The 27,938-nt window shown below is 39.9% G+C and overlaps 1 protein-coding gene across 2 annotated transcripts in view; it reads right to left on the bottom strand.

The window, feature by feature from the left end:
* The window catches only part of LOC108338127 (anaphase-promoting complex subunit 1), a 45,997-nt gene that overhangs the window by 4,378 nt on the left and 13,681 nt on the right, over nucleotides 1-27,938 (bottom strand). For both annotated transcript variants that reach the window (XM_017574849.2, XM_052881017.1), the window contains 18 exons: nucleotides 26,576-26,716; nucleotides 20,307-20,387; nucleotides 19,843-19,914; nucleotides 19,523-19,594; nucleotides 13,440-13,533; nucleotides 13,275-13,354; nucleotides 13,024-13,077; nucleotides 12,834-12,911; nucleotides 12,596-12,717; nucleotides 12,345-12,505; nucleotides 12,022-12,098; nucleotides 11,828-11,941; nucleotides 11,640-11,741; nucleotides 10,888-11,028; nucleotides 10,614-10,787; nucleotides 7,589-7,652; nucleotides 7,363-7,502; nucleotides 7,116-7,273 (listed from right to left, as the gene is read on the bottom strand). In XM_017574849.2, coding sequence (XP_017430338.2) covers nucleotides 7,116-7,273; nucleotides 7,363-7,502; nucleotides 7,589-7,652; nucleotides 10,614-10,787; nucleotides 10,888-11,028; nucleotides 11,640-11,741; nucleotides 11,828-11,941; nucleotides 12,022-12,098; nucleotides 12,345-12,505; nucleotides 12,596-12,717; nucleotides 12,834-12,911; nucleotides 13,024-13,077; nucleotides 13,275-13,354; nucleotides 13,440-13,533; nucleotides 19,523-19,594; nucleotides 19,843-19,914; nucleotides 20,307-20,387; nucleotides 26,576-26,716 — 1,925 coding nt within the window. The remainder of the gene's footprint in view (nucleotides 1-7,115; nucleotides 7,274-7,362; nucleotides 7,503-7,588; nucleotides 7,653-10,613; nucleotides 10,788-10,887; nucleotides 11,029-11,639; nucleotides 11,742-11,827; nucleotides 11,942-12,021; nucleotides 12,099-12,344; nucleotides 12,506-12,595; nucleotides 12,718-12,833; nucleotides 12,912-13,023; nucleotides 13,078-13,274; nucleotides 13,355-13,439; nucleotides 13,534-19,522; nucleotides 19,595-19,842; nucleotides 19,915-20,306; nucleotides 20,388-26,575; nucleotides 26,717-27,938) is intronic.

Here is a 27,938-nt window from a genome sequence, read left to right as displayed (position 1 = left end):
AATGTAGGACGGATAGAAAGGGGAGAGGATGATGATAACTGGCATGGGTTAATAGGGAGGCAGCAGGAGGAATTGGAGCAGGTTCTGGAGCTTCATTCAGAGGTTTTCCACAAACCCAAGGGATTACCTCCAGACAAAGAGATGGTGCATCAGATACCTCTCAAAGAAGGGGCTGACCCTGTGAATGTGCGGCCATATAGGTACCCACACGTGATGAAAGGGGAAATAGAGAAAGAGGTTGCAGAAATGTTGAAGACAGGAATCTCAGACCTAGCACAAGCCCCTATTCTAGCCCAGTTATATTGGTCAAGAAAAAAGATGGGCAGACAGAAGTTTTAAACAGAATTTTGGAAGGCTATTTGAGGTGTTGAATACTGGTACAATACAAGCTATCAAAGGGTTGCAAAGTGCACTCCCTTCGAAATGGTTTATGGCAGAGCTCCTCCATCCCTAGGTCGGCTCATACCAGGGGAAACTCCTGTAAAAGCAGTAGCATAGGAATTGCAGACGAGAGATGAAGCCCTTAAGCAACTCAGATTTCATTTGTCACGAGCTCAGGATGTGATGACAAAATACGCTAATAGAAAAGGGAAACCAGCAGAGATTAAGGTCGATGATTGGGTGTATCTAAAAATTAGACCCCATAAACAGACTTCTATGCCCTCTACACTACATCCAAAGCTCTCAGCAAGATATTTTGGGCCATTCAAAGTCATGCAGCAAATAGGGGAGGTAGTTTTTAAGCTCCAATTACCAGACACATCCAGAATACATCTTGTATTCCACGTGTCTCAACTAAAGATGGCAGTGGGTGCGAAGGGCGTGGAGAAGGAACTGCCAGCATACCTGCAAGCAGATGGGCCAATATTCTGGCCCCTCAGAATATTGGACAAGAGGCAGACACCACAAGGGGAGGAAATGGTACAACAGATCTTGATTGAATGGCAGGAAAGAGGGAGAGATGGAGCTACCTGGGAAGATGCCCTAACTATCAAAGACCAGTATCCAGACTTCAACCTTGAGGGCAAGGTTGATCATCAGGCGGTGGGTAATGTTAGGGAGTGGAGAGTTTATGAAAGGAGAAGGAAGAATGAGTCCTAACGGTTTTTAACAGTAGGAGAGGCGGGAAGTTAGTACTCTTATAAATAGTTTCGGTACAGTGTATAGGGTAGCTTTTGAATACTCTTTTGTAGAGACAGGAACTTTTGTCTGTGGAGGGGGATTAGGCTCCCGTATATTGGTTGTACATGTACTTTGTTGAATAGAAATACAGAAACCCATTCTTTTTACAATTTGAGTTCTTGATTGTGAGTGTGAGTGATTGTTTTAGATAGGTTTCATACCCAAAAACCTATCACATTCATATATTTCGGTGATACAAGTGCGTATGTACTAGATATTTACAATTCAAAAACAATGATAAGATGGAATCTTGTATACAATCGAAATGAAAAACAGCACTGGCAGAAACGGTTATAGCAAATGATCAAGGCATTGTATACTTGTGATCTGCCTTTATAGCATATTATTTCCCCTTTTCTATAAAAGTATTGTACTGTTTGATAAGTATCCAGGCAATTGGGAAACCATCCCATAAAGGCTAGTTGTTAAGATAGGAGAACCAAATCACTTAAGTATTCCACGAAACATCGTATTATGCTATTCGACATCGAGCTTAGACACCTCATAATACTCAATTCCATATCTTAGCACCACTTCTAAGTCACAGCACACTCCTTGACTCAGCCTCTCCATAGGTTGCTTTTTATGAGGCACTAAAATCAACTTTGATATAGTGATACCAATTAAATAGTAAGCAAACACTCAGGGAATGTTAGTGTTAGAGGTCCGGTACGTTCCAGCAGAATACGGAATTAACCATTGTGTGGCTGGATCAATGAAGCACAGCGATTCAGGAGGTCGAGCATTAGAATAAGCCCGATAATGACAAACATTGGCTGTAGGCCCAAACTTTAGACAGATTTGACACTAGAAATTAGCAAATTTGCCACCACGACCTCTAGAGGGACCACCGTTACCACGAGAGGATCCACGAAAGCCACCTCTTGAAGAATTAACTCTGGAAAATGATCCCTGAGTGTAATTCAGTGATGGTTGAACTAAAGTTTCTATTTCAGTAACATGTCGCTTGAGCCTAATTTCATGACCATACAATAATGCTTCAATCTCAGCAATGGATGGTGTGCGTTTTTTGCTCTCAATAACAGATACAACAAGAGCATAATCAGCTGCCAAGCCTTCAAGAATAGCACCTACATGCTCTTCATGGCGAACAGGAACTCCAACACTAGCCAGTTCATCTACATAAATTTTTATCTTCAGTAAATATTCTTCAACAGTCTTGGAATCAATTTTGACAGCTCTCGTAGCAGCTTGCAATTGTCTTGCCCGAGACTTAGTCTAAAGACTGAAATATTCATGTATCTTTTCCCAAACCTCATAAGAATGAGTACAGCCAAGAACACGGGAGAGAACAGATTTCAGAAGTGTAGACCATAACCACACCAACAAAGTTACTCCAGACTAATATTCTCAGTAGCTCTGTCAAGTTCAGTAAGGAACCAAGGGGGAACGACTGGATTAACCACAAAGCGTTGAAGCTTATGTGATTTTATCACTGGTTCCAACATATTGACACCAGTGTAGATAATTCGAATCATCCAATTTTTCCGCAATAGAGATAGGAAAAGAATTTGCAGCCATAGTACTTAGGAAGATGATAGGATCTAAGGTATACTCATGAACCTAACAGAAGATATCTGATAAAGAACAAGCAATTTATCAAACAGAATATTAGATGTTAAGTTGTGTGTTTGTGTTAATTGGGCTTAGCCCATTCTGTATTTAGGGTTTAACCCTTATCTTACATTATAAATAAACTACCCTATGTGTATGCTAAACACATAAGGGAGATTTCTCCTAATCTTCTCCACTATATTTAACATGGTATCAGAGCCATGGTTAGAGCCTATCCTAGCGAGTTCTAAGTGGGCATTCGATTCTTATATTCCACCCGCTATCGGGCCGTTATCGGATCACCCAATTTCTACTATCACGCACGAGATGTCTATACCTCGGCGTGAAGGGGGTGTGTTGGAGTCCCACATCGACTAGAGATAAGGTTAATTCTTACTTTATAAGTGGGGTGCAAATCTCACCCTACAAGCCGGTTTTGTGGGGTTGAGTTAGGCTTAAAAACCCACTACTAACATGGTATCAGAGCACAGGAATAGTTCCAGTCAACTCCACGATCTCCGGCACCCATCACTGCCGCTGTCGTTGCAGTCGCCGCCGCTGCCTTCGCCTCCACCGCTGTCGCCGCCGCCGCCGTCGCCGGAGTTCCAGAATCGACCGGCGACCACCGTGGTACGAAGATCGCGGAGAACAGACCACCCACACGCCTCCACGCGCCGCCGCAAGAGTCACCGCTGCCGCCGCGCGTGTCGGCGCGTTGCTGGAGATTTCTGCCGCCGATCAGCACTCTAGTTCCACTACATCTGCTTCTGTTATACGCACAGGTACTCCTTTTGTTGGTCTGACTCACTCTCTCGGATCTTGGGTCCTTGACTCAGGCGCCACCGATCATATCACTGGTAACAAGTCCTTGTTTTCTTCCTTGTCATGTCCGGTTAATTTACCCTCGGTAACGATGGCTGATGGGTCTAGAGTCTCATCTCATGGTATGGTACTGTTCATATTTTTCCGTCCATATCCATTGATAATGTACTTTATGTCCCTGGGTCTCCTTTTAACTTATTGTCCGTAAGTCGTCTAACTCGTTCCCTTAATTGTGTTATTTCATTTACCAAAGATTCTGTTTGGTTGCAGGACCGGAGTTCGAAACACATGATTGGCACAGGATGTGAGTCTCATGGCCTATATCATCTCAGCCCTTCTCCACATGCTGGCGTAATCATGGAGTCACCATCCCTTCTTCATGCTCAGTTAGGTCATCCCAGTCTTGCCAAACTACAGCAACTTGTTCCTAGTCTGTCCAAATTATCAAGTTTGTCATGTGAGTCTTGTCAGTTAGGTAAACATACTCGTAGTTCCTTTCCTCGTAGTGTTTCACAACAAGCATCATCCCCCTTTTCATTGGTTCATTCTGATATTTGGGGACCTAGTCGTGTTAAGTCAACTTTAGGATTTCAGTATTTTGTTACCTTTATTGATGACTATTCAAGATGTACTTGGTTGTTTCTCATGAAGAATCGTTCTGAGTTGATTTCTATTTTTCAAACTTTTTTCAATGAAATAAAAACTCAGTTTGGGGTTTCTATTCGCACTTTACGCAGTGATAATGGCCGTGAATACCTTTCTCAACAGTTTAAACATTTTATGCCTTCTCATGGCATTCTTCACCAAACCTCATGTGCTTATACCCCTCAACAAAATGGGGTGGCTGAGCGCAAGAATAGACACCTTATTGAAACAACTCGTACCCTTCTCATTCATGGTCAAGTACCCTCACGTTTTTGGGGTGATGCTGTTCTCACGGCATGTTATCTTATCAACCGCATGCCATCTTCCGTCCTAGAGAACAAAATCCCTCATTCTATCTTATTTCCTCAAGACCCTCTACATCCATTACCTCTTAGAGTTTTTGGGTCTACATGTTTTGTTCATGATTTTAGTCCTGGTCTTGATAAGTTATCTCCTAGGTCTCACAAATGTGTATTCTTAGGATTTCCACGGTCACAAAAGGGCTATAAGTGTTTTTCCCCTTCCCTCAATCGTCATTTTATCTCTGCTGATGTCACTTTTGATGAATCTTCTTTTTACTTTACACATCTATCTTCTAGTTTTGTACCTCTCCCTGTTACTGTTGATATTCCTCTTATATGTGATCCTCCTGGTGATGCCCCACCCATTTTGTCTCCTCCTTTAGACTCTCATTCACCACAGGATCGTCCTTCACCACCACCCCTTCAGGTTTATAGTCGCCGCAATTGTCTCCCTCATGACTCACTTCCAGTGCCGCCTCCTGTGTCTCCTCCGGCTCCAGCAAATGAGTCTGACTTGCCTATTGCCCTCCGTAAAGGTATACGCTCTACCCGTAACCCTTCCCCCCATTATATTGTTCTTAGTTACCACAGATTATCTCCATCTTTTTACACTTGTCTCTCATCCATTTCTTCTGTGTCAATTCCTAAATCTGTGGGTGATGCCTTAACTCATCCTGGCTGGCGTCAAGCTATGCTGGATGAATTAAGTGCTTTACAGAAAAGTGGAACTTGGGAGCTTGTCCAATTACCATCTGGAAAGTCTGTTGTTGGTTGCAGGTGGGTGTATGCTATCAAGGTTGACCCTAATGGCACAATTGATCGTCTGAAAGCTCGACTGGTTGCCAAAGGCTACACACAGATTTTTGGTTTGGATTATGGTGATACTTTTTCTCCAGTGGCAAAAATGACCTCTGTTCGCCTATTCATTGCCATGGCCGCTCTTCGACAATGGCCTCTTTACCAACTTGATGTCAAAAATGCTTTCCTAAATGGTGATTTGCATGAAGAAATTTATATGGAGCAACCGCCTGGTTTTGTTGCTCAGGGGGAGTCATCTGGATTGGTATGTCGTCTTCGCAAATCCTTATATGGCCTAAAACAATCTCCTCGGGCCTGGTTTGGTAAATTCAGCTGTGTTGTTCAACAATTTGGTATGTCTCGCAGTGAAGCAGATCATTCAGTGTTCTATCGCCACTCAAGTGCTGGATGTATTTACTTAATAGTGTATGTCGATGATATTATTCTCACAGGAAGTGACTATCTCGGCATCTCTCAGATGAAACAACACCTTTGTCATCATTTTCAAACCAAAGATCTCGGCAAACTCCGGTACTTTTTGGGTATTGAAGTAGCACAATCCAATGATGGTATTGTCATATCTCAGAGGAAGTATGCATTAGACATCTTGGAGGAAACAGCGTTAATGAACTGTAAATCTGTTGAGACACCTATGGACCCTAACATCAAACTCCTACCAAATCAGGGGGAGCCTTTCTCAGATCCTGAACGGTACAGAAGATTAGTTGGTAAATTAAACTATCTTACTGTTACGCGTCCTGACATTTCCTTCGCAGTTAGTGTGGTGAGTCAATTTCTAAACTCCCCATGTGAAGAACATTGGGATGCAGTTGTTCGCATACTGAAGTATATTAAAGGATCACCTGGAAAAGGTTTGCTATATGGCCCTAACAACGATACAAAAATCGTTTGCTATTCAGATGCTGATTGGGCTTGTTCCCCTTCTGATAGGAGGTCTACTTCTGGATATTGTGTCTCTATTGGTGGCAACCTGATATCTTGGAAAAGTAAGAAGCAAAGTGTTGTGGCAAGGTCCAGCGCAGAAGCAGAATATAGAGCTATGGCATCTGCTACTTGCGAGCTTGTGTGGCTTAAACAATTACTTAATGAATTGAAATTTGGAGATGCCACTCACATGACACTTATATGTGATAATCAAGCTGCTCTTCATATTAGCTCTAACCCTGTCTTCCATGAGAGAACCAAGCACATTGAAGTTGATTGTCATTTTATTAGAGAAAAAATCATATCCGGAGATATCAAGACTGAGTTCGTTAACTCAAGCAACCAGTTGGCAGACATATTCACCAAGTCCTTACGAGGACCTAGAATTGACTATCTTTGTAACAAGCTGGGAACATATAATTTATATGCTCCAGCTTGAGGGGGAGTGTTAAATGTTAAGTTGTGTGTTTCTGTTAATTGGGCTTAGCCCATTCTGTATTTAGGGTTTAACCTTTATCTTACATTATAAATAAACTACCCTATGTGTATGCTAAACACATAAGGGAGATTTCTCCTAATCTTCTTCACTATATTTAACAGTATGGATGAGCAATCAGTGTTCTCCTTTCTTGACAATTTCTTTCCTTTTTTAATTTTCTACACAGATAGTTCAAGTATGCATATGAAAACCCACACTTAGATTTGTGCCTTCTGTGCAAGTCAAATAAAATGAAACTGTTAATTATTCATCAAAAGATTTAAGAAATATTACATAAATCAAACAATTAGAATGGAAGACACATAAAAACATAACCTAACACAAACAATCTACAAATATGAGCTTACCTATTATACCAAGAGGGATCACAGCAGAGTTGTGCAAAAGCAATCAAACTAGGATCAGATGAGAAGGTACCAACCAACTGATCAACTGTGATAGAATCAGATCCATTACGAATGTCCCTGATTGTATCAGATGCTTTCAAACTTGTCAGGCCAAACACCTAGATCAAGCAATAAAATAAAATGGGCATATAACACTTGAATAAATTATAAACATGTCTAGCAGCATCATACAATATGTAATTTCAACCTTGTGCATTGCACGTGATAGCAGTGACTGACATCCAATGGGATCATCAACATATGAACAAGCTCCAACCTTTCTTTTGATAAAAAGAATACCAGAATTAAATGGATTATTCTTGTCTCCAAAATTCCACCATGGTTTATCTGTTATTCAATGGGCAATTGGAGTTACTTGATTAAGAAGTATATAATTAACAGATCATATAAACAGCAAAACAGTTTATGTGTACCTTCAGGAGTAAAGTCTATTACTTGAGGCCAGTAGCGAGGCCCACAAACACGTATCCTTTTCAACTGTAACCACCAATGCCAATACAAATTAGTTGTAAAAGGCTACAAATGTTTTTCTTTGCTTCAACAATAGGAAATTTACAAGTCCAAAGTATGCAAAATAAGACTTATTTATTATTCTCAATCATAAAAAATACATTCTGATACTTTCTATTTGTAATAATCTAATTCTCCTAAAAAGGAAAATAGAGAAACTAGGAAAGTAAAATAAAGATAAATAGGGAAATTAGGAAAGTAAAATAAAATAAAGATTATATATCGATTTCCTCTAATTAGGAAGATTCTAAAGATATTATCTCAAATTACAACACTCCCCCTCAAGCTGGATCATACAAGATTGTATGAACCAAGCTTGGAATAGTCAAACTCAATTGTAGAGAACGTCAATAAACCAAATTGGACAGCAATGGACGAGGGCGAACTAGCACCATGAAACTTCAACTTGGACAGCAATGGACGAGGGAGATTTCCATCAAAAATGGATGATGACTTGTAGCAGCAAACAGCAACAAACTACAAGAACAGATGAAGGGCCTCCAGTGGCGAACAGCAACAAACTGCAGGTACTGGATTGCCATCAATAGTGGCGAACAACAACAAAACTTCAAGAACATGATTTCCATGAGTAACATATGGGAGGCCAGCCACAAACCTGTAGGGATTTAACTACCCTAAACAGTAACAAACCTTCAGGGACTTAACTGCCCTAAACAGCAACAGACCTGCAGGGATTACACTACCCTGCAGCAGCACTAAAAGGCTAACAACCACAAACCTGTAGGGACTTAACTACCCTAAACAGCAACAAACCTTCAGGGACTTAACTGCCCTAAACAACAACAGACCTGCAGGGATTACATTACCCTGCAGCGGCACTAAAAGGCTAACAACCACAAACCTGTAGGGACTTTAACCACCCTGAACAATAACACACCTTAAGGGACTTAACTTCCCTAACAACAACAAACCTTTAGGGACTTAACTGTCCTGAATAGCAACAAACCTGCAGGAACTGAGCTGCCCTGCAGCGGCTAACAGCAACAAACCTGTAGGGACTTAACCACCCTACAGCGGCTGAAACTTTTCTTTCCCTCACGACTGAACGGCATATGCACGTCAATGACAGAATGTAAAGGTGGAAGAACAGGTGAGAACCAATCTGTACTTGGGGACAAATCTGAAACCCCTAACATCGAACGAGCCAAATTAGTGGGCGGTCTCATAGAACAACTCTCAGTGAGCTGTTACAATAAAGATTGGGACTTATGATGGCATCAAAAGGCCAAAGACAGGTTGGAGGTCCAAAGTTCTCTGCTGGACTACTCCTAAATGGTGATACTTAACACTGTATCACGAGAAGTATGGGCTAAACTCTAGCCCAAGAAGGAAGTTCTCTGCAGGGGCTGAAAAATATTTCCCTCACGGCAAACAGCCAACAACGACAAACTGCAGAGGTTACAACAACTGACTGTCGTGATGGCGACTGACTGCGCCGGCGCCGACTATGGTAGCAGCAAAACGAAGCACTGTTGCTCGAGAAACAGAAACGAATGGAGAGGTAGAGAACCCTTCGTAATGGAGAGGAAAGAACTGATGCGATGGCGTCGAAAGAGGTCTCCCTGTTGAGAGAGCGGGTCATGAAGTATATCCAGCGATTCAGTACAGTGGCGAGATGATGGCGTTAAAGTGACATATCAGAAGGAGCAGATTACAGAGATGGAGGTCCGGCGACACGACCGGCAGCGGCGCGGTGTGATTCCGACACCGGGAGGGTGGCGCGTGACGAACACGCACCCGAGATCAGCTGAAGAAAGGCGGCGCGTGCAGAGGCTTCTGGGAGGTGGATTACCAGGGTTGAGTCGCGCTCTTTGAGGCGCACCCAACCCTTATCTTCGCCGGAGAAAATGACGACGGCGGCGGCGACGACTATTGGACTGATTTGGCACTCGTGGCGGCACGTGAATGAGAAGTAGCCATCGGAACCGACGCGGTTGGCCGTTGCTCGAAGAGACGATCCAGATCCGCTGGTCACCGGTCTAAACTGCGACGGTGGCTGGCGGTGGATGGTGGCCGGCGGCGGAGAGCGGCGGTGCACAGCGAAATACAATGAACGAGGATTCTGATTGGAAGTGAGTGAAGATGCCAACTATGGGCATTACTTAAACTACAGGTGCAGCTACTGGTCTGAGGAATCCCATTCTAAGACAAATTCTGGAAATATAGCTTATAGCTAGGTCAGCTTCAACTCTCTGGAAGTATAGCTTATAGCTAGGTCAGATTCAACTCTGGAAGTATAGCTTATAGCTAGGTCAGATTCAACTCTCTGGAAGTATAGCTTATAGCTATGTCAGATTGAACTCTGGAAGTATAGCTTATAGCTAGGCCAGATTCTGGAAGCACAGTTTTGTGTAGCTGTTATCAGAAGGACAGACGTGTTGGTAATGCTGGAGAAAAAGCTAGAATTCTAAGGTAGAACTTGACTAGGGCAATTGGAGCCCATTAAAAACGTATGTTAAAGAAGAGACTTTTAGGGAGCCGCCGACGGTCATGGCGGTCACCGCCAGCAAACAGCAAAGACAGCAGAAGCGGATTAGACAAGCTCTGATACCATATGGAAAATAAGACTTATTTATTATTCTCAATCATAAAAAATACATTTTGGTACTTTCTATTTGTAATAATCTAATTCTCCTAAAGAGGGAAATAGGGAAACTAGGAAAGTAAAATAAAGAGAAATAGGGAAACTAGGAAAGTAAAATAAAATAAAGATTATATATCTATTTCCTCTAGTTAGGAAGATTCTAAAGATATTATCTCAAATTACAACACAAAGCTATCAAATAAAAGTGAATTCAATCAGAAACAAAAGAAATGTGAAACAAAAAAAAAAGATTAACTGAATAGGACAAATTAAAGCTCCCCACAGATTTCATTCATAGACACCACCCAGACATTCATACTTACAATTGATCTTTCTGGCAGAAGGCAAGGGGTGACCTCACAAAAGCTGGATTCTGCATAATGCTCAGTTTCTCTGACAGTGACCTCAAGAGGAGCATAAACAGGCAGACCCGTGTCAACATCAACTGTTTGAATCCATCGTGCCTCTGTTGCAAGTACATATAGATGGCGAAATGCCTTCCAAAAAAACTCTTTTCAGAAAATTATTTCCAACTGTAAACTAATGAACATATAAGCTTTTATCACAAGTTACAGTAGTTCCACCAATCTGACATACCTGAAGGTGGCATCTGTTATCATTCGGACCAGTTGGCAAACGTGGATATAAAGTAATTAGCAAAGCAGCAATGGAATGGTTGGTTGTCGAAAATGTTCTCATTCCACCACCAAGAAACAAGAAACCAGTAGCTAAGCTTACCTAAGACAACAGGTTTACAAAAAAGGAAAAAAAGAAAAAAGAAAAAACAGAAGGCAAACAGAGGAAAGCTAATTATCAAACTTGTATGAAAAAGAAATAATTTGAGCAAATACAAGATGTCGCATGAATATAGATCATGTAATGATGTAAAAATTGTTTTACCAAATGAAGTACAGGAATGTATGAATTCCAAGGAGATATTCGATATTACTATTATAATAAAAGCTATTTGAATCTCCATAAGCCTTTGTCTATTGATGTTTATAATAAAGCACAAGCAGAAGAAACTTAATATACATTTAATGATTACAAAGCATAGACTTTTTGGTTCACCAGACACCAAATGATTGAAGAATACTTTTCACTGATTCTTCTAGCTAAAGCACAATTCTATATGTCTAAAACATAGAGAAATATTCGTATATACAGAAAGACAGAATACTTGCGGGCATGCAATAAAAAGACAAATTGAAGATCAATAGCTGTTTTAGCATGATGGTACCAAACCACCACCTAAGGTAGGGTAGTTCAATACCCAACCCCTTTGATATTCACTATTTTATCTCCTCAAATAAAACTTACAAAACAGTAAGGAAACTTGCAGAACTTACTGCCATCTGAATGCCATAACTTGACTGCCCATCTGCACAATTTCTGCTCCTTAGAAATCTCAACAACCGAAAGGTCTGTAAATGTCCTGACCCAGCCATCACCTAGTATACAGAAGTTTAAACATAGAATTTTACACATGATATTAATAAACAATTAATTGACACTGGCAGAAGGAGAAAGCAGGCACCACAGATAGAGATAGAACAATAAGGTGAAGGCATGTTTCCAATGTGCCCCTATCAATGTGATGACAGAGTCCGCTAGGGAAAACCTTTCCACTTGTAGGAGATACAGGTTTGATCTGCAAAACAAAATATAAACCATTTAGAACCAATCATTTAGCTTGCATTGGAGAGTTAGGTTACGTAAATCTGTACTGACCTCATTAAGAAAGTAAATAGCAAATTCATAAAGTAATTCCTGCGCATTTTCATTTCTTGTGCCAGCAAACACCAGTCCTAACATGGTTAAAAATACACTTCAAGACAAAGACCAAACAGCACCACAACCACAGAGTGGTAAGAAAGATAGATGGAACTTTGGATAAGAAAATATATCTAGGACAATAGAAGCAATGGAGATTTAAATAATTTCATTCAGTAGCATGATTAATGTTTTCATGCAAAGAATTTGTATGATATCAACATACAAGCACTCTCTTAAACTTATCATAAAATGAGTATGAAGACTAATGAACACATTACCAAGTGATATACAAGCTCCAGCTATTATATTAACATAGGCCTGTATAAAAGCCTCAGCATCCATATCGTCAATGTCATTGTCATCACCTCCGATCCCTTCAACAGCACATCTGACAATCTCAGGAATTTGAGACCAAACCCAATCTTTTGAGGGATGAACCCTACAAAACATATGCAGCAAACATGGATCAAAAGGGTGTCAAACAGGTTCAAGTAGATTGTTGCAACAACCTAAAGAAACTAGTACAAACCTGCTCCACATTATTAAATTTCGAGCAATGACTCTGAGCATTATAAAGTCAGGTCTCACATACTGCAAATCAAAAAATGTATTGGGAATTGGGAGCCTAGACACAATAGCCTCAGATTCTGTCTGTCCAAAAGAATACAGACCAAAGTTAGAAAGTTAGGAAGCAACTTAAATTGCAGCAGATAAAGACTTCGTTGCCATATCTATTACTTATTGTAGAGTGTGTTCATCAGAAGCACCTTCATAAACATCAAAGCAATGGCAATGATGGCTCCAGGTGCTGTGACATCAATATTGACCGTTGTCCCATCCATCATCTACAACAAATACAAATGTTTAAAATAATTATGCAAGAGTGTCCTAACTATAATAGCTCATACAATTTTATTTCATTGTGGAAAAATAAATCATGAATTGAATTCTCTGAACCTGTGCAGAGCCACGACATTCGTCCATTGAGACTGTTGAAAAATGAGGTCTCTCCTGTTGCAGAAGTAGTTAATCATTATATAGATTATACACATTATTAGTCCTAAAGTGCCAGAAGACAGGATCACAACCGCATGATATTTTGCGTACATTCAAAACTAAGACTCATTTTAACTGCTAAAGAACAAAAAGACAGAAGTTCTTGGCAAGGAAGGAAAAAAAAAGATGGGAAAATCTGTGAATTCCATTACATTGTGTACTTTGTCACCAATGTAGAGAAACAGGCAATTCACAAACGTGTCAATGAAACCAAGTGCATCTTCCCCCCGTCCTTCAGGCAAACATATTTTGGTTAGACAAACAACAGAAAACTGAAACCAAAATCCAAAACCTGCAATTTATTTAAGCGCTAATACCCAGTGCAACAAGACCCAGTGCAAATCCTGCAGAAACAGCATGGCCCTCTCGCTCTAGAACATTATCACCTCCACTTCGGCGCCCAATTTCACCCTGAAAAATTACAAAATAGATGTAGGGGAAGACCAGTTGAAAGAAGAAAATAAATAGAAACATAGGTCACAAACAATTTAGTAGATAAGAAACCCTGAAAGCCCTAATCAACCAGTGAAGAGATTGATATTATTATTTAGAGTAAAAAAGTATTATGCAAAACAAAAGAAAATGGAAAGAAATTTATGAACTGCTATTGAAAAATAAGAGTATGTATATACCAGACAGATTATGCAATATGTCAGGTACCTGGGTTTGGAACCTAACAAAAACACACTCAAAAGATAGAAACAATAATGGAAGAATGGGTTTTTCTATTATTCACAGTAAAAGAATCCTCTTTACAAAGAATGGGTTGGGAGCATAACCTCCCTGGTTGAGAGCATAACCTCCCTCTACAAGCTAAAGACCTGACTTTACACAAAATACACTCAATGCCCTCTACAGAGTTACAAGAGCTCTATTTATAGCAGCTCTGACCCGCTCTCCTTTTTACAACCGACACCCGCACACCCTTAACTCCTAAACCCAATCTATCCTATCATCCTAGATCCTAACCTTACACCCCGCTGCAGAACAACCTTGTTCTCAAGGTTGGAACCGTGAAGCTTGATCTTCGGGCTCCTCTTCCTCATCGTGTTACCATATGAAAGGCACCCACTGGCTACTGCCCTCCAATTCAGGTCTGGAGGTTTGGTGGTGGGCGAAATGAGAGACAGAATTTATGGGACCATTTTCATGTCTTTATTATTTCCTTGAAGGTGAGGAGCTTCTTATTCTTCCCTGTAAAATAACTTCTTCTACCGTTCAGCTCGCTCCCCCTGCCTTTATTTCGTTCGGCTCCCTCCCCCAACCTTCAATCGTTCGGCTCTTGTTCCCTTCAACCGTTCGGCTCGCATTAACAACCCTTGATAGAGTTGCTGCAAGATCTTCCCAAGAAAAAATCTTGGATTTTTGCTGCCAGGACTTGAACCCCTATTCTGTCTTGTCTTCCAGGTTCTTTGAAGGTTGGGTGTGTATTGAATTTTCTCCTTTATTTGAGGGTTGCTTTGCTTTCTTGATGTCCTGCAGAAATTCCTCTCTTCTTTCCTCTCTCCGTTTCAGGCATTCTAAGTAAGGCAGATTTCGGTTGTTCCATACTGACCCCACACTCTCGGCGGCTCTCGATCGACCTAGGTGATTGGCCTCGGACTGCTCGGCCACTCCCGATCGGTTTGGGCTATAGCGCATGGCATCGGACTGCTCGGCCAATGACTGGGAGACCGTTTTGACTGTAAGACCGTTCGGCCTTTGACTGTAACTGTAACTGTAAGACCATTTGGTTCTGCTTGTCCTCTCACTGTTAGATGTTAAGTTGTGTGTTTATGTTAATTGGGCTTAGCCCATTCTGTATTTAGGGTTTAACCCTTATCTTACATTATAAATAAACTACCCTATGTGAATGCTAAACACATAAGGGAGATTTCTCCTAATCTTCTCTACTATTTCATATGGTATCTAGAGCTTAGGTTTTGTTCCAGCCAGTTCCACAGTCTCCGGTACCCATCGTCGTCGTCGCTGCCGGAGTTCCAGAATCGACCGGCGACCATACCATCCGGATCGTCTCGGCCGGGCGACCACCGTGATACAAAGATCGCGGCGAACAGACCATCCACGCGCCTCCACGCGCCGCCGCAAAGGTCACCAGATCCGCCGCGCGTGCCATTGCGTCGCCGGCGAGATCTGCCACCGACCAGGACCGTCGTGATCGCCTCCTCGTCCTCTTTCTGGATCTGTTGTCGTTGCGTCAATCGGAGCACTTTGGATTTTTTAGGGTTTCTCCCTCTCCATGGCTGCCCAACTTGATGATCGGAGTCGGTCTCGCCAGCCAGGTAAAGGACGTCCAAAATGTAACCACTATGGCAAGCTAGGCCACAAAATTGATAGATGTTATGCGCTTCATGGACGTCCTCCTCGACCTATAGCAATGGCTAATTCTGATCCACCTCTCCGATCACCGTTTGCAGACCATCCTACTTCATCAAATACCATAAATAACCCTGTACTCTTTCAGGAATTTCTCAGATGGTATGAGGACCGTCAGCACTCTAGTTCCACTACATCTGCTTCTGTTATACGCACAGGTACTCCTTTTGTTGGTCTGACTCACTCTCTCGGATCTTGGGTCCTTGACTCAGGCGCCACCGATCATATCACTGGTAGCAAGTCCTTGATTTCTTCCTTGTCATGTAGATAACTTATCAAGACCAGGACTAAAATCATGAACAAAACTTCTAGACCCAACAACTCTAACAGGTAATGGATGTAGAGGGTCTTGAGGAAATAAGATAGAAGGAGGAATTTTGTTATCTAGGACGGATGATGGCATGCGGTTGATAAGATAACATGTCGTGAGAACAGCATCACCCCAAAAACGTGAGGGTACTTGACCATGAATGAGAAGGGTACGAGTTGTTTCAATAAGGTGTCTATTCTTGCGTACAGCCACCCCATTTTGTTGAGGGGTATAGGCACATGAGGTTTGGTGAAGAATGCCATGAGAAGCCATGAAATGTTTAAACGGTTGAGAAAGGTATACGCTCTACCCGTAACCCTTCCCCCCATTATATTGTTCTTAGTTACCACAGATTATCTCTATCTTTTTACACTTGTCTCTCATCCATTTCTTCTGTGTCAATTCCTAAATCTATGGGTGATGCCTTAACTCATCCTGGCTGGCGTCAAGCTATGCTGGATGAGTTAAGTGCTTTACAGAAAAGTGGAACTTGGGAGCTTGTCCAATTACCATCTGGAAAGTCTGTTGTTGGTTGCAGGTGGGTGTATGCTATCAAGGTTGACCCTAATGGCACAATTGATCGTCTGAAAGCTCGACTGGTTGCCAAAGGCTACACACAAATTTTTGGTTTGGATTATGGTGATACTTTTTCTCCAGTGGCAAAAATGACCTCTGTTCGTCTACTCATTGCCATGGCCGCTCTTCGACAATGGCCTCTTTACCAACTTGATGTCAAAAATGCTTTCCTTAATGGTGATTTGCATGAAGAAATTTATATGGAGCAACCGCCTGGCTTTGTTGCTCAGGGGGAGTCATCTGGATTGGTATGTCGTCTTCGCAAATCCTTATATGGCCTAAAACAATCTCCTCGGGCCTAGTTTGGTAAATTCAGCTGTGTTGTTCAACAATTTGGTATGTCTCGCAGTGAAGCGGATCATTCAGTGTTCTATCGCCACTCAAGTGCTGGATGTATTTACTTAATAGTGTATGTCGATGATATTGTTCTCACAGGAAGTGACTATCTCCGCATCTCTCAGATGAAACAACACCTTTGTCATCATTTTCAAACCAAAGATCTTGGCAAACTCCGGTACTTTTTGGGTATTGAAGTAGCACAATCCAATGATGGTATTGTCATATCTCAGAGGAAGTATGCGTTAGACATCTTGGAGGAAACAGGGTTAATGAACTGTAAATCTGTTGAGACACCTATGGACCCTAACATCAAACTCCTACCAAATCAGGGGGAGCCTTTCTCAGATCCTGAACGGTACAGAAGATTAGTTGGTAAATTAAACTATCTTACTGTTACGCGTCCTGACATTTCCTTCGCAGTTAGTGTGGTGAGTCAATTTCTAAACTCCCCATGTGAAGACCATTGGGATGCAGTTGTTCGAATACTGAAGTATATTAAAGGATTACCTGGAAAAGGTTTGCTATATGGCCCTAACAACGATACAAAAATCGTTTGCTCTTCAGATGCTGATTGGGCTGGTTCCCCTTCTGATAGGAGGTCTACTTCTGGATATTGTGTCTCTATTGGTGGCAACCTGATATCTTGAAAAAGTAAGAAGCAAAGTGTTGTGGCAAGGTCCAGCGTAGAAGCAGAATATAGAGCTATGGCATCTGCTACTTGCGAGCTTGTGTGGCTTAAACAATTACTTAGTGAATTGAAATTTGGAGATGTCACTCACATGACACTTATATGTGATAATCAAGTTGCTCTTCATATTAGCTCTAACCCTGTCTTCCATGAGAGAACCAAGCACATTGAAGTTGATTGTCATTTTATTAGAGAAAAAATCATATCCGGAGATATCAAGACTGAGTTCGTTAACTCAAGCAACCAGTTGGCAGACATATTCACCAAGTCCTTACGAGGACCTAGAATTGACTATCTTTGTAACAAGCTTGGAACATATGATTTATATGCTCCAGCTTTAGGGGGAGTGTTAGATGTTAAGTTGTGTGTTTATGTTAATTGGGCTTAGCTCATTCTGTATTTAGGGTTTAACCCTTATCTTACATTATAAATAAACTACCTTATGTGCATGCTAAACACATAAGGGAGATTTCTCCTAATCTTCTCTACTATTTCATACTGACGTTCGGATTCGACGGTTCTCTCTCGTTCGCGTCCAACAATCCTCTTCTGTGCGAATCTGGCAGTCCTCTCCTGTTTGGATTTGGCCGTCCTCTCTTTTTCGCCTCCCTGGAATTCTTCAACACCCCTTGCGATCCGCTTCGCCACCATCAAGTCCTGTAGGTCATGTGGTCGGACTTGATTCTGTATGTCCTCTTGCAATCCCGCCAGAAAATATCCTAACAGTTGCTCGTCCAACACCCTCTTCATTCGACGCGCAAATGTCTTGAAGTATTGCACGTACTCTTCCACTGTCCCCGTCTGTTTCGATACCGCCAAACGCTCAACATTGGTTTCAAACCTTATCACCAGGGCTTCCTTTAAACCATCCCATGAGGATTCTTGGCTTTCTCCTTCCATGCTCTGAACCAGTAGCCAGCGCTCCCCTCCATCCTGATGTCGGCTAGGCACACCTTTTCCTCCTCCGATACCCCTTGTAACTCGAAAAATTTCTCTACGCGATTGATCCAATTCAGCAGATCGATCCCCTTGAAGACGGTTAGCTCCACCCGTTTCCACTAGCTGTTTTGCCCCTCGGTAGGTTCGCCCTCCCTTCCTCCTTCTTCGTCTTCCCACATCACCCTCCGATGATCGTTGACAGACGCCTGGCTCCCTTCTGATAGCCTTTCCTGGTTGCGAGTCCGTCCTCCAAAGATTAGCATGACTTCTTGCAAGTCTTTCCTAATTGCCGCCGAATCTTGGCGCAACGCCGCCGTCTCGACCTTCCTTCCATCCACCGCTAGTTCCACCGCTTCTATCTGACCCTCCATTACATTCAATCTTCCGTCGATTATGCTCGCCATTTTTCCCCCAATTTGGATCCGGCAGTTTCTTGATAACGTCTTGATCCCTTCTTGATCTGGCACCCCTCTCCTAAGGATAACTGCAAGTTCTCCTGTTGATACGACAGTGCTCTGGATGATCCGGCCGCTTCTCGAAACGGCAGATCGAACCAATTTGTTAGGTACCTGGGTTTGGAACTTAACAAGAATACACTCAAAAGATAGAAACAGTAATAGAAGAATGGGTTTTTCTATTATTCATAGTAAAAGAATCCTCTTTACAAAGAATGGGTTGGGAGCATAACCTCCCTGGTTGAGCATAACCTCCCTCTACAGGCTAAAGACCTGACTTTACACAAAATACACTTGATGCCCTCTATAGAGTTACAAGAGCTCTATTTATAGCAGCTCTGACCCGCTCCCCTTTTTACAACCGACACCCGCACACCCTTAACTCCTAAACCCAATCTATCCTATCATCCTAACACAATCAAACAAATTTGATAAACCAAGTCCTAAACACACTAGTGCACAAATGATAATGAATTAAAAATATATCAAAACTCAGGTTGCATTTAAAGGAAGGGGAAAGAGGCAACAATGACATAAATCATACCCACTGGTTAAATGGTCCAAGAAAGCAATAGAATTCAGCATAATTAATAGTAATAGTACAACTATAATCTACCTTCATGTTGACTTTATCTTGATGGCATGCAAGAATAGAATAATTCAGGTATAAGTTCAAGCATTGAATAAACAGACAATGAAGATGAGAAATATAGTTACCAATAAAACCTGCATTGTTTGTGGGTGAGCTGAACCTTCATATAAAATCCCCAAAGACATTAAAGCAGCTGACTGAAAAAATATAACACTTTCAGCATGAAAAATATCGTTGGGTTGTGATAGAACTATAGCATGCAAATTGAATCTTATTAACAGAATAATGAATTTCATCAGGACATACAAGTAAGCAAACAAGAGAAAGGCACAACTTTGAGTATTTACAATTCCTCTTCTGATTTTAGAAAGAACCAGCACAGACAGAGGGAAGGGGTGAAAGAGGCTAATCTAAATTGAACAAATAAAATAAACATAAAAGATACCTGGAGCAAGGTTGGAACCTCTAACTCTGGATAGGAAGATGGATGTCGTACAGGAATGTGAAAATAAAGTGTCTGTGAGAGGATAATTTTATCAGTTCTCCAAACATAGGAGGAACAAGAGAGAAGATAGTATGATGCATTCATACAATATGATGATCTGGTTACTCTAAAACTAACAGCACACAATATGTGCAAGATACATATCTAAAAATGTATACAAATTCATAAAACATAATAAATATATAACTACAATTGTACAAATACAAACTAAAAACATATTTCTTACACATTTCCAAAACTCCTTGTCATATAAATTACTTTATATTATTTATATATAGGAATAACACTTTTAATCTTTCAATCTCATTTCATTTTTAAACAATTCATACAACTGAAACTGTGATCTAGCATCTAAGAGCAGAGATCAGCATCAATTTCATCAGAAAAGTTGTGTTTGATAATACCTTTGATATAGCTGGATGCATAGTGCCTCCATAAGAAGCTGCAAGACCAAGCATCAATCCCACAGTGGTACTTTCATGCTCCTGAACATACATGAGAAAAATCACTGTCGTACAAAATAGAAAAGTTGAAAACATGACAATATAACATAAAAGGAAAGATCTCACAAATTGTCCTCGAGTTCTTTGAAATTAAAAGAATTATATTGCATCAACCATTTTGTAGTGACAATAAGGCCCTCATAATCAAATATTTTACCAACTCAACCTTTAGTAAATTCAGGTTCCAACTTATGTTTAGTTGATTGAATTTAGTTATGACTCCAATCACTCTCATAAGAATATTTCAGTTTAAAAAGAACTCTCAAAACTCTAAAATGTTATATATATTAGTTTTATTGCAAAAGTTAAAATTTGATTTGAACGTTTGATTTAGAACGTTGGAAATTAATTAGCAACGGGAAGAAAGTTGGGCAACATTCAATTCCAACGTTAAAAATCTTTATGATTTTTAATTTCTTTTATTTAATTGATTCCTCCCTAACTCTATAAATAGAGAGCCTTTCCCCCATTCCAAAACACACCAAACTCTGTTTTCTCATTCTCCTCTCCTCTGTGTTTCATTCCTTAGCTCTTTTTTTCTTCTAAAAATATTCTGGGTTATTATTTTTATACTCTTTTGAGAGATCCTTGCTAGTTCTGAGATCCTCTGAAATATTCTGGGAAGTTCCTGTTGTTGTATCCTGGGGACTTGCGCAACACACCGCGGATAAGTCCTTAAGGACAGTGACTCTACACGCCTCAAGAAATTTTGTTCGTGATTCTGTCAGCCCTTTTACAACAATCTTAAGGACTTATGGCTGACATCAACAACATGCCTTCAGAGAGCCAAACCATTGCTTCCGGAACCCAGACGATCTTCGCAAAATCGCTTCTGGACGTGTCAAAAATCGAGGTTTTCTCTGGACAGAACTTCCGACGTTGGCAAGAACGTGTGTCTACCCTTTTAGACATGTATGGAGTTGTTGTTGCTCTTTCATCTCCGAAGCCCAACTCTACTATTCCTTCAAACTCAAAACTAGTTGAAGAGTGGACTTACACGAATAAGGTATGCCGACACACTCTGCTTAGTGCACTTTCTAATGATTTGTTCGATGTGTACTATTCCTACAAGGAAGCAAAAGACATTTGGGACTCGTTGATTCTCAAATACACTGCCGAAGATGTCGTCAGACAACGATTCGTCATAGGAAACTACTACCGTTGGGAGATGATTGAAGACAAGGACATAAAAACTCAAATCAACGAGTACCACAAGCTGCTGGAAGATATCAAATGCTACCGGATGAATTTGTTTCAGAACTTCTGATCGAGAAATTGCCGCCATCCTGGACAGATTACAAACAACAGTTGAAACACAGGCACAAACAGATGTCTCTGCCAGAACTCATTACACACATAATAATTGAAGATACCAACAGGAAGGAGTCTGCTACTGCAAGGGCGAAAGCTTTATCTGCGAAAGCAAATATGGTAGAAGTAAAACCTGCTCCCAAAAGGTACGAATAAAAACTTGATCACAAAAAGAAAAATAATTTTCTTAAATCCCGTCCCAATGAATCTAAACCCACCTTTAAGAAGAAAGGAAATTGCTTCGTATGTGGGAAGTCGGGCCATCATGCACCACAATGCAGGCGTAGAGCGAGAAACGACAATCCTCCCAGGGCTAATATAGCCGAAGGAGATGACATTATTGTTGCGGTCGTTTCTCAAGTAAATCTGATGACCAATGTGAGCAAGTGGGTGATAGACTCTGGTGCTACCAAGCATATCTGTGCAAACAGAAGTGCCTTTACCTCTTACACTAGTGTAGGGGATGGAGAAGAACATGTCTACCTCGGTGATTCCAGGACCACTCCTGTTCTGGGAAAAGGAAAAGTTCTTCTCAAACTCACATCTGGAAAGACTCTAGCCTTGAGTGATGTGCTACATGTGCCATCAATCAGAGCTAATTTAATCTCTGTAGCACTATTGGGAAAGGTGGGGGTTAAAGTGTCATTTGAGTCTGACAAGATCATTATGACAAAAAATAATGTTTTCGTGGGGAAGGGATATTGTGATCAAGGACTCTTCATTCTAAATGTTTCTGAAAATATAATGAATCAAGTTCTTCTGCTTATATTATTGACTCGTATGATATATGGCATGCTAGATTAGGACATGTGAATTCCTCTTATGTTTTGAAATTACAACGACTAGGATTGATTAATATGCATGATAAACAGAGTAGTAAATGTGATATATGTGTAGAATCTAAATTAACAAAGAAAACATGTTTTTCTGTAGAACGCCAAACTGAGCTATTAGGGTCAATTCATACTGATCTAGCTGATATGAAACAAACTATGTCTAGAAGAGGTAAAAATTATTGTGACCTTTATAGATGATTATTCTAGATACACCAAAGTTTACTTAATCAAACATAAAGATGAAGCCTTTGATGTGTTTTTAACCTATAAAGCAGAAGTAGAAAATCAATTGAATAAGAAAATTAAAAGGATTAGATCAGATAGAGGTCGTGAGTATGTGCTCTTTAATGACTTTTGTGTTAAAGAAGGAATTATCCATGAAGTGACCCCACCATATTCACCCGAGTCTAATGGAGTAGCTGAGAGAAAAAATAGAACCCTTAAGGAAATGATGAATGTTATGCTTATTAGTTCGGTGCAGCTGATAACCTTTGGGGAGAAGCCTTGCTTACTGTATGTTTTTTACAAAATAGAATATCCCATAAGAAAACCAGTAAAACTCCTTATGAGTTGTGGAAAGGTTACCAACCTAACCTTAAATATCTAAGAGTGTGGGGGTGCTTAGCTAAGGTGATGTTACCCGATCCTAAGAAAAGGAAAATAGGATCTAAAACCTCTGATTGTATGTTCTTAGGTTATGCTGAACATAGTGCTGCCTATAGATTTCTAGTTGTTAAAAGTAACATACTTGAGAGAAATTCTATAATGGAGACGAAAAATGCTGAGTTTTTTGAACATGTGTTTCCCTTTAAGGTTAGTGAGATGTCTCAACCTGTTGATGATAATGATAATAGTAATACCATGAATGAGGATTTGAAAAGAAGTAAAAGACAGAGAAAGGAAACTTCCTTTGGAGATGACTTTTATACTTATCTTGTTGATAATGATCCAATAAGCTTTATAGAAGCTACTAGTGCTCCTGATGCAAAACAATGGGATAAGGCCATTAGGACTGAAATTGAATCAATTCAAAAAAAAACAATACTTGGACTTTAGTAGATTTGCCTAAAGGAGCAAAACCCATTGGTTGTAAGTGGATCTTTAAGAAAAAGTATCACCTTGATGGATCCATAGAGAAGTATAAGGCAAGGTTAGTAGCAAAAGGATTTACTCAAAAACCCAACATAGATTACTTTGATACTTTTGCTCTAGTGACTAGGATTTCCTCTATTCGAGTGTTGTTAGCTCTAGCAGTTATCCATAAACTAGTGATACATCAGATGGATGTTAAAACAGCGTTTTTGAATGGTGATTTAGAGGAGGAAATTTATATGGCTCAACCTAAAGGGTGTGTTGTACCTGGTCAAGAGGATAAAGTATGTAAACTCTTAAAATCCTTGTATGGGTTGAAACAAGCACCAAAACAATGGTATGAAAAACTTGATAATGTGTTACTTTGTGATGGTTTTTCACCTAACGATGCTCATAAATGTGTGTACTCTAAGTTTGAAAATGGTGATTGTGTCATTATATGCTTGTATGTGGATGACATGTTAATATTTGGTACATGCAATGAGATTGTCGCTAGAACTAAACTGTTTTTAGGATCAAAATTTGAAATGAAAGACATGGGTGAAGCCAATGTGATTTTAGGTATTAGAATCATAAGAAAGGGAGATAGTATATTATTATCTCAAGAACAATACATTGAGAAACTTCTTAAGAAGTTTGGGTTTTATGACTTAAAACCAGTTAGTACCCCTTATGATGCTAATTCTAAATTAATGAAAAATAAAGGAGAATCATTGTCTCAGCCTCAGTATGCCCAGATAATTGGGAGCTTACTGCACTTGATGAGCTTTTCTAGACCTGATATTGCTTATGCAGTAGGTAGACTGAGTAGGTACACTCAATGTCCAAATCAGGAACATTGGGATGCACTTGCTAGGCTTATGAGATACTTAAGAGGTTCAATGGATTATGCCATTGAATACAATGGATTTCCCGCTGTACTAGAACGGTACAGTGATGCTAACTAGATCTCTGATTCAGATCAGACAAAATCCACTAGTGGTTATGTATTCACACTTGGGGGTGGTGCGATTACATGGAGATCAGCCAGACAAACAATTATTGCAAGATCAACAATGGAATCTGAGTTTGTCGCTCTTGAGATGGCTGGTAGTGAGGCTGAGTGGTTGAGAAACTTCTTAGCAAACATTCCACTAGAAATGAAACCAACCCCATCGGTGTCAATACACTGTGATTGCCAATCGGCAATAGTTATAGCTAAAAACAAGAATTACAATGGAAAGAATAGACATATTCAATTGAGACACAATTTGGTGAAGCAGCTGCTAAAGAGTGGAACTATTTCCATTGATTATGTGAAGTCAGAACGGAATCTAGCGGATCCTCTGACAAAACCCTTGGGAAGACAAATGATATTAAAAACATCGAGGGGAATGGGACTTAAGCCACTTGCAAACAAACAAGTGATGGTAACCCAACCTTATTGATTGGAGATCCCATGAATAAGGTTCATATGGGTAAAAACAAGTCACTTGTTAGTTCTGATAGCACTAAACTGATTTTAATCAATTATGTCTCTTCCTATGGTGTGTGTGAAAGTGCTAGAGACTGCATTATTGAGAGGTTAAACTTTGTCATTAAAATTCTATGTGGTGAAAGAATTTTAGCTTAAACAAAGTTTTTAATGATTTTCATATCCCTTATGGGTGGTGTATGATTTGCAGCATACACTTGATGAAATCACCTATATGAGTGTCAAGTGGGGCCGCTTGCATGAGATCTTGGCATGATCTCTAGAGCACTCATGAATACCGAGCACGCGCATGGCCCAGTAAGCGCAACACAGCGATAACAGCAAGGATTGTGGGGGTGTATTGTGACTGAGAAACCTCTAACACACATCAAGTCTCTTTGGTTCATATAGTTTGCTATACCAACTACACTGTGTGTTAAGTATCTCAATCTAAGACTGGTTCATATAGCTTGCTATACCAGCTCTGATGCATTACATCCTATGAGACCCAGAATAAAAGTTTCTTATTTTCTTTCAACTCTCTTTTGCAATATGTGGGGGATTGTTATATATATATTAGTTTTATTGCAAAAGTTAAAATTTGATTTGAACGTTTGATTTAGAACGTTGGAAATTGATTAGCAACAGGAAGAAAGTTGGGCAACGTTCAATTCCAACGTTAAAAATCTTTATGATTTTTAATTTCTTTTATTTAATTGATTCCTCCCTAGCTCTATAAATAGAGAGCCTTTTCCCCATTCCAAAACACACCAAACTCTGTTTTCTCATTCTCCTCTCCTCTGTGTTTCATTCTTTAGCTATTTTCTTCTTCTAAAAATATTATGGGTTATTATTTTTATACTCTTTTGAGAGATCCTTGCTAGTTCTGCGATCCTCAGAAATATTCTGAGAAGTTCCTGTTGTATCCTAGGGAACTTGCACAATACACCGCAGATAAGTCCTTAAGGACATTGACTCTACACGCCTCGGGAAATTTTGTTCGTGATTCTGTCAACCCTTTTACAACATAAAATAACACTGTATTTTCCATCAGCGACCTCAATTGTCTACTTGCACCTTTACCAACAAAAATTGCCAACCCCCCACCAAAAAAGAAAATTTGTTTGAAATTGGATTGCAGGCACAACAGACAAGACACAAACACACTGCAATGCCGTTCCTTTAGCTAGGGGCAGCAGCAATGCAAGATTACATGACTGTAGCACTTGGTAACTAGCACCAAATACCTTAAGTTTAGCAGCTTTCAACCAATAATTAGACACAATTTGACTAGAAAAGTAATTATAAAAAGGGCCAAAAAAGTAAAGATTGAGCTCATAGCAGCAGCAACATATAATGCATGCTATGGAACATATTATTTTCAATAGAAATTTAAGATTAATTATTTCTATTTCGTAACAATAAATCATCACCCTTAGAATAAAATGAAATGCTAGTAAAGCATTAAAGAATTAAACCTGAGAAAAATACTGGTAGATGTCAGTAACAGCTAATACACGCAGAAATCCATGCAATCCTAGTGCAAGTAGAAGTCCAGCGTGAACAGAATTTGGCTCCTCAGGTCTGTTATACAAAACCCATGTTCTTGACATTCTTCCCTGCAAAAGGGATTTATATGCAATTATAAGAAATATGGAAGCTAAAATAATAAATACTCAAACCAAATGCTTTGTTAAGTAAAAACGTTGCTGAGACTAAGCTATTGCTTTAAAACACACAGACGCCTTTTAAGCTTTTGTATATGCCTCTAATATCTGACACATTCCATTAACAATCATGTTTGTTTGATAAAAAGAAAAGAACAGAAAAAGCACCAAAAGATAAATAATCCGTTTAGTTACTGAAATAATCCAAGTTCTAAACAAAATGAAGCCCAAGGATAAACACAAAACTCAATTTGTTACCCACCAATCCAGGTGACAAATTTCATCCACAATCTACCACACAAAGAAAAGGACCCATTACACCTTCCCTTTGGTTCTGGAAGTTGGGATTAGGAGGGAAAGGAAAGGGTAGGAAGAGTAAATTTTTCATTTCAAAATTCTAATACATATTTTCTAGGTTAAATTACTGACTAGGTCCCTGAACTATTTGCAAATTTTCAAATAGGTCCCAAATTATTCAAATATTCAACCAGGAACCATCAAGGCAGGAAGAGTCCAATTATATTCATGAGGTATTGGTAAAGTCCTTGATGGTGCTAAGTATCATTGACAAAAAAGAACCTGTGCATGTTAGCAAACTTCAAGTCTCGTGAAACACAAAATTGGGTTGACAAACACCATAAAGACATTGAGTCGCTAGCGGAGAGGAGCAAGGATGCAACGCCACAACACTGTAAAACAACACATGTGGGTGACTTCTGGAGGTGCATGAGAACTCCAATGAAAGCGTTGTTGACGGCACAATGATCGTTTGGTCGAGACAATTAAAATCGTTTGGTCAAGAAAATTAAAATCGTGTGGTCATCGGTCTGAACTGGAACCCTAGCGATGTTAACACTGGCAGACTGCAGTGGCAGAGACAACGAAATTTTTCTAAAAAATAATTTAGGCTCTTGATACCATGGTGAACATAGTGAAAAACAGATTTGGGATTAATCTCCCTTATGTAGAAAATATATATAAGGTACTGTATTTATAATAAAGAAAATATAGACTAAGCCAAAAATATAAATAAAGAAAAATAACAAAGTAATTAAAGATAAAAGATGAAGATAAGATATATAATAATCTAATATATCTAACCAAAACAAATAATCATAAACTATATGTTTTAGTTTTTTACTGTGTTGTTGTCTTTGATTGCATACAATCATTT

The sequence above is a fragment of the Vigna angularis genome, chromosome 7, assembly GCF_016808095.1.
Source record: "Vigna angularis cultivar LongXiaoDou No.4 chromosome 7, ASM1680809v1, whole genome shotgun sequence".
Classification (NCBI taxonomy): domain Eukaryota; kingdom Viridiplantae; phylum Streptophyta; class Magnoliopsida; order Fabales; family Fabaceae; genus Vigna; species Vigna angularis.
The sequence above is the reverse complement of the archived record's forward strand: the minus strand, read 5'-3'. Positions and strand labels throughout refer to the sequence as shown.